The 7,842-nt window shown below is 35.7% G+C and overlaps 1 protein-coding gene across 1 annotated transcript; it reads right to left on the reverse strand.

Moving 5' to 3' along the window:
* Positions 1–3,786: 3,786 nt before the first annotated feature.
* Positions 3,787–7,163, reverse strand: LOC109218897. The gene is made up of 5 exons (XM_019383297.1): positions 6,802–7,163; positions 5,210–6,757; positions 4,807–4,995; positions 4,623–4,728; positions 3,787–4,536 (listed from the first exon to the last, which is right to left on the reverse strand). Exons 1-5 carry the CDS (start codon positions 7,161–7,163, stop codon positions 3,787–3,789), a joined length of 2,955 nt encoding a protein of 984 aa, XP_019238842.1.
* Positions 7,164–7,842: the final 679 nt, after the last annotated feature.

Consider the following 7,842-nt stretch of genomic DNA (forward strand, 5'->3'; position numbering starts at 1 on the left):
AACTCGATTATCTGTTGTTCTAACCTTTGTATAACCTCATTAGAAGAATCATCTGCAGCAATATTTCCTAAGGAAGACCTACTACCCCATAGAACAGAAGGAGTTGGACCAAGCCCTAAACCACGAACATACCCACTTTTTTCATTTCCCAACACCTGGGAATACACATCGCCTTCCCAAGCAACACTACGAGGAGGTTGCTCAGTAGATCTCTCACTATTGCTCATTTTTTCATTTATCATTTCCTGACCATAGAATACACAATAAATCCACTTTGGAATTCATAAATAGGAAAAAATGCACATTGTTTGACAGAGTCATGAAACCAAAAAAATAAAGAATGAATAAATCTTACGATTGTCTTGACAGAATCATCATCTAGTGGCCTACCATCCTTACGTTTTATATGAGTTAATAGGAAAATTTCTGCTCGCGTAGGCTCTATCCCGTTTACATCCTAATAAAATAAAAATGATATCATATATGTTTGCATGACAAAAAAAAGGTTAAAATATTATAGTTTGTAGTATTCACAGGTTTACCTGCTCATTCATCAAGGTTGCAATACTTTTTGATCCTCCTGTGTGAGGCATCGTTTGCTTGGACCTATTGTTTCTATTTGCTAGGGTATGTCTCTGTCATTGAAATATTAAAATGATATATTATAAACTTTAAACAAAAATTGAGCATACCTAAAATTAAAACGCTATGAAAATAAGCAGACTAGGAGAATTTTCAAGGTTGATACCTTAGCTTTATCGGAAAGCCAATACGAGACAAGACCACTCCATTGATCCCTCGGTATACGACTTGGTCTATTTTTTAGTAAAGCATCTTTAGTCTTATATTTTTGCGCATACTCACCATTCAAACTGCACTTGTAATCTTTCCATTTTTTCCCTAGTGACTTTAAGACCCACGCCTCTCCACGTTTTGGGATAGAGAACTTCTACTACAAAAATAAAAGCCAATATTTATAAGATAACATCATGTATAAAAGATAGAGCATGTTCACGGAAAAATAAAAATAAATAATAATAATAACAACAACAAATATTCCATACCCTCGCAAAATCCACCAATTTCTTCTTTTCTTCGTTGTCAAAATTTCCCCAATCATCTATATGTAGAGGCGTTAGTTCTGGAGTTCTGGCAATAATTCCTAGAAAGCTAGGAAGCTTTCAACCCTCTTTCCCTTGGTTACGATTATTAAAGGGCACATCAATTGTCTTCCCCGGCGGAAGTTTCCAAATCTCTTTTAGTAAAGAAGGCCCACGAACCTTTTTGCTTCTGAATTACCTAGAATGAAAAAGAGAACGGAACGTTAGGTAGTACAATAGCTATTTAGTGAGTTTTGAATAACATACCTCCAGCGGATGCAATACATAGTGAAGCTGCTGCAGATGGTAAAGGAGCTGGTCAAAATATTAAAGTTGTCCCTAAGGCTATCACTGATCGAGTGGAGAATATAGCTGTTGTTATGCAGGTTTGTAGGCAACAACAGACTTTGAATTTGCAACCCGGGAATCATAAAACTAGTGCTATAGTGAATCTGATGACTATCGCTAATGCTTCTGTGTATCGTGCTATTGGAAAAGGCTTGGAATTAACAGAAGACAAAGGTGTAAAATCTCATGTTGTTGGTCAAGGATCAGATGTCATTAAGCCACTAAATAAAACAGTTGTTTTTACGCATGCTACAGTTCTAGTCGACGTTGCCAATGTTTCACCTGCTCCTAATGGAAGTGATTGTGTGACTGCAAGCAGATTGCAGATGGAAAGGGTTTGGAATCAACAAAATTTAATGGTGATAACTCACAGATTGTTGTTCAAGGATCAGATCTAAATAAGATGCTGGTTATAACAGATTGCAGATCTAAATAGCACACTTTGACATTACTACATCCCAACTCGACTAGTTTTTTTCTCACCTCCTTTATAACAAGGTTGCTATGATAAATGCTTAATATGCAATATACCAAATGGAAACTGGAAATGTTGGTGTGCCTTTCTAGTTTATGTCCACCCCATTTGTATTAAAGTTGGCTGGATATCGTTAATTTGCAACTAGTAAGCATAGGAGAGAAGAAAACATTATTTATTGTGATAGGGGAAGTTGGAGAACTGACAATGGCACTCTCGGATTTACTTTGGGAAGATATGGCAGCTGGCCCGGAAACACAGAGAATTCCACTTTCATATGCGTAAGAAATATCAGAGAATATGCTGATAGAATGTTCTGAATGGATTTGAAATCAATGTCAGTAGTGGGTGGTAGCAGCAGTGTTGTATCACTGCTTCTTGGTTCTGTGGCACAGGAGTATGTCTTAATAAGCTTTATTTGTGGAGGTTCCCCAGCATTGCATAATCAACCAAATAGTCTTGCAATGTATTGGTACATGCACTTTTCAATTTTTATGTTTGGAAATTGGAATCTATTGAAAGAATTAAGAATACTGCTCCAATCTTTTCTTTCTCTATACAATACGTTGTGCTCAAATTGATGAATTCCTTCGCAACATGCAATCAAAATGAAGAATCTAGAATCGAAGAGAGAAGAGAGAATGAACTGAAATTCTGTTATGAATGCTACAGTACAAAATGAAAGCCATTGTACAACTGTGGAATTGATAACACAGACCAAGTAAGGTGCCAAGCAATTGATAACACACAAAACAACAGGAGGTCACACGAACAGCAACTACATCATAATATAGGCAAGCAGAATCTGTCCAGAAATTTTGTCCCTATCCAAGCTGAATGGAACTTTTGGCAATCAAAAACGGGGAACATGACTGTAATGTGGAGCTATAATTTAATGTATGTTTGTAATGTAACATCATAAGAATGGATCCAACCACTGGCAACAGCAGATGACAACTTCAAGACACACGAATCTCAGCACTTCAAAATCAATAAAACCTCTAATGGTCAAAGAAAGCACCAAGTAAATCAAATATCACTATGCAATAAGCATTTATGATGTGCAACCATTACAAGGAAACAAGTATAAAGAGTGTTGAAAGCCATAATCTAATATTATACATTATCAGATCGCAATACTATAGAAACATTACCTGAATCGTCATCATTTGGAATTTCAGTGCCACCATCAGAACTATTCAACTCATTAGATTGACCATCACGTGCTTGGGCGTTAGAGTAATTCTGACTATCCATCAACTGCTCAATATATGGCTGGGCTCTAGAGTAGTTTTGACCATTCATCAATTGCTCAATATAAGGTCTCGCATCTTCATCATAATCTTGTTCAATTACCAGTCGATTGCGACCTCTAGTTTGCATAGTTCCTTTTCCAAAATAAAGAAATTATCTAGATGCATTAAGTTATACTCGTACCAAATTAACTCCAACCAATCAGCATGTCACACGCAAAATAGGAGGAAACATAGTCCTCGTCTCAAGCTGTGAAAAAAAATGAATAGCAATTCGTGCACACGAATAAAGCCTTGCGACAGAGATAGTTAAAGAGATAAAAAGTATTGATGCACCAGCAAAAACTATTGTCTAGCGATAACAACACCTTAGCAAATTGCAATACAATGGCTACAATCAGCAAAATATAAACAAAAGAAAGCACAAAGAATTGACTCAAATCAACAAATACAAACATGGAAAATCTATAGCTGACTAACATGCATCTTCTGTAAAATGACTCAAACTGAAAGCAAAAAAGTATATTTATTCAAATTTCTGCAGTAAAAAAATCACAAGAAGTTCTTAAATAACACTTGCAAGAAAAATATTCTATAAGTTCCACCTATCTTATTCAGAATCATATTCATTTTTACTGTCATTTCCTCCCTCAACACTAGCTTTACCATCATTTGGAGAAGCTTGAGAATGTACGTTTGTATCAATTTCTATCCCATCGATACCACTTCTTACACAATCATTATACTCGTCTTCTGGAACAGGAGTATTTTCTAAGAGAGCAAAGTCAATGGCATCACTCTGCATTGATGACTCAAAATGCAAACTATTTTCCTCTCCCATATTAAAAATATCTCGAGGTTTAATTAACCTAGGGACAAACCATTCATGATCTTCAGGATCTTGTATAAATATTACTTGTTGGGCTTGTTCTGCAAAAATAAAGGGCTCATGACGTTCTCGATCGCCAGAGTCTGTAAGGCGTGAGAAATTCACAAGTGTGAAACCCAAGTCATCTTCCTTAACTCCTCTACCTTTGGTTACATCAACCCAATCACACTTAAATAAGACAACCTTAAATTCTTCATAGTAGTTTAACTCCACAATATCATTTAATCTGCCATAATATGTGATATTTGCAGACTTTGGAGTATTGTCACTTGTACTTGCATAACTTTCAGTCTTTGAAACGACCATAACACCACTATTTTGTGTCACCATAAATTCTTCACTTTGCTTCGTTCGAAACCGATACCCGTTATTTATATCGAACACATTAAATCTTTTCGCAATGTAACTCGGCCCTTGTGCAAGGACTTTAACATCCTTTAAGATGTTAGGTGTGGCTTCAAGATCCTTTACCTAACCAATAAAACGATACACTTAAAATGTGGATATCTGTACAGGAAAATATTTAACGTAAGCAATGACTTAGTCCTACTACTTACTTGCTTCTTGAACCACTCATGAAATGTATCGAAATGCACACGATCAAGTTGATGTTGAGTCAAACGACGCTTACGATGCAATCTCTTGATTTCTGCAATATGTACCCTATTCATGTAACTCGCATATATTATTTTGTTTCAACTTTGTAATATACATATATTAAATAATAGATATAACACTTACTTTTTATAATTCTCAACCACTTCTGACTCGCAATTGAAAAGCACATGTCGATGTGCTTGCAACCTTATTTTCTCATCCAACTCAAATACATCTACTCCACCGTACGACTCCCCGACAGTTGGAAAAAGACATTCTTCTTTACTAGTCTCATGCTCAATCTCATCACCGTATTTTCTTGAATAATAAGACCTTGAATCTCCACCCTCCAAATATCATGAGCAAAATGCCATACACTCATTTGCTATGTATGCTTCTGCTATCGAACCTTCTGGACATGCACGATTACGAACATATGATTTTAAAGTACCCAAATACCTATGGAATAAAATAATGGTATTAGTTTGATATTATAATATTTAACAACTAAAGATATATAACAAAGATTCAGTGATATTCTTCATACCTCTCAATTGGGTACATCCAGCGATAATGTACTGGCCCCGCATGTTTAGCCTCAGTTGCCAAGTGAATTACCAAATGTATCATAACAGTAAAGAATCCTGGGAGGAAAAGTTTCTCCATAGTAGACAATGTTTCTGGAATTTTTTCTTCAAGTAACTTTAACTCTTCTACTTTTAGTTCTTTGCTACACAGAACACGAAAGAATGTACATAGTTCAATTAAAATGGAACTAACTCTTTTATCTACTGATCTCCGCAAGGCAAAAGGAAGAAGTTCTTGCATTATAACATGACAATCATGAGTTTTTAACCCAAATATCTTTCGTTTGCGAATGCAACGTGAGATATTAGACGCATAGCCATATGGAAACTTGGCATTTTGTAGTACTTCATAAAATAACTCCTTTTCCTTTTGAGACATTGTGAAAAAAGTAGGAGGAAGATATGCTCTCCCACTAGCTCGATATTGAGGCCATAAACTTGGTCTTATTTTCATCTCCTTCAAGTCCAATCGAGCTTCTAAGTTATCTTTAGTCTTTTTACCAAGATCCAATAATGTATAAATTAAGTTATCACATACATTCTTTTCTATGTGCATCACATCAAGATTATGGCGCACCAAGTTAGACTTCCAATAAGGAAGATCGAAAAAAATACTCCTCTTTCTCCATGTGTTTTTCATCACTCCACTTACCCCTTCACTCGACTGGCCGAGAGTAAATTTTATATCTTTAACTTGATTCAACACTAGTGCCCCAGATACTGGACAAGGTGCAGGTCTTGTTTCTTTAGTACCATCAAACGATTTTGCATCATTTCGATATTTGTGTCCCAACTTCAAGAAGTGTCGATGCCCCATGTAACAAAACTTTCTGCCGTGTGTGAGCCTTATGGATTGAGTGTTTATGTTACAAGAAGGACATGCAAACCGACCATAAGTGCACCATCCAGACAGAGTACCATATGCTGGAAAATCATTTATAGTCCACATGAGAGCTGCTCGCATTTGAAATATCTCCTTAGCAAAGGCATCATATGTTTCTATCCCAACATCCCATAATTTATTTAACTCTTCTATTAAAGGTTGCAAATAGACATCAATATTATTGCCGGGAGCTTTTGGTCCAGGAATAAGTAAGGACAAAAAAAAGAACTCTTGTTTCATGCACATCATTGGTGGAAGATTATATGGCATTAAAATTACTGGCCATGTATTGTGTACAGTCTGCATTGTGCCAAATGGATTAAACCCATCAGAAGCTAATCCTAGGCGCATATTGCGAGGATCTCCAGCAAATTCGGGATATTTACAATCAAAATTTTTCCAAGCTTCAGAATCTGCAGGATGCCGTAGAACTCCATCTTTGTTGCGCTCTTCATGATGCCATCGCATTGCTTTAGAAGTTTCTGAAGACATAAATAATCTCTGTAGCCTTGGTTTTAAAGGAAAATACCTTAGGACCTTGGCTGGAATTTTTCTAGCATCATTTTTCCATCTAGAAGCCCCACAAACTTTGCATTCATTAACATTCTTATTAGCAAACTCTTTCCTAAAAAGCATGCAATCGTTGGACAAGCATGAATTTTTTCATACTTTAAGCCCAAGCCTTCAACTATCTTTTTGGTCTCATAGAAAGAAGGAGGCAATTTTTCTCCTTCAGGAAGCGCATCTTTCAATAGTCCAAGCAAAGAATTAAAAGATTCATTTGACCATTTGAACGTGCATTTTAAGCGATACATATGCAGCAAAAAAGACAGTTTGCTAAACTTCTTACATCCAGGATACAGTTCTTCATTTGCCTCCTTCATGAGCCGTTCAAACTTATCCACCTCTGGATGAGGTTGATTTCCATATGGATGAGCAGTATTCTCTTGTACGTTTTGATCCATGCCACCACTTTCACTAATGTCAGTATCCATGAACTGTGTAACATCTACAAATGCATCATGTATCATTCCTCGCATATCATCGCCCCTTAAAGTTGAATGGCTTCGGTTATTTTCTCCAGCATTGTTTGATCCCTTTAGAGACTCCCCATGACAAAACCAAGTATCATATGACGGTATAATACCATTAACCACAAGGTGATCATAGCCGATTTACTTGATGGGTAAGCACACACTCCGTACAAGGACATGCAATTTTTTCTCCAGGTTTTTTTCCAGAAAAGGCATGATTTAAAAAATTCTCTACTCCCTCCAAATATTCTTTACTAACTCTATCACAATACATCCATCTTTTATTTCTAAGATTGTCCATGACATTCAAGAATATTCCTTTCTTTTCTGTAGCTACTGCAAGAGCTACATATTTGTTAGTAAAAAGGAGAAATTAATCAAAAAGGTAGTTCAAAATAAAATAACCATCCTATTAGTAGGTAATTCCATAGCTCAAAGATATCATTTTAACAATTGAAACTATCAAACATAAATCTATTAAAACCATAATTTTAACAATTAAACTATTAAACAGTTAAACTATTTTAACAATTGATTCATTAATCTTTTAAGAATAGAATTATTAAAGTTATATTTTAAAGTTATGCCAATTCCTATTCTTTCTATAGGTCTAAGCCTTACTTGTCTTCCTTTTATTTTAGATGCCAATGGAATGAGCATGCGGTCATAGATAAGT

This window comes from Nicotiana attenuata, unplaced genomic scaffold, assembly GCF_001879085.1.
Source record: "Nicotiana attenuata strain UT unplaced genomic scaffold, NIATTr2, whole genome shotgun sequence".
NCBI classification, from domain to species: Eukaryota; Viridiplantae; Streptophyta; class Magnoliopsida; order Solanales; family Solanaceae; genus Nicotiana; species Nicotiana attenuata.

Excerpts from the sequence above, each read along its gene's own strand:
- LOC109218897 (XM_019383297.1), bottom strand. The coding sequence starts at position 7,163 with ATGATACATGATGCATTTGTAGATGTTACACAGTTCATGGATACTGAC. Across the intron at positions 4,996-5,209 it reads TGGATGTACCCAATTGAGAG|GTCTTATTATTCAAGAAAAT; the intron begins GTATGAAGAATA and ends TGGAGATTCAAG. Across the intron at positions 4,537-4,622 it reads ATGAGTGGTTCAAGAAGCAA|GTAAAGGATCTTGAAGCCAC; the intron begins GTAAGTAGTAGG and ends TTTATTGGTTAG.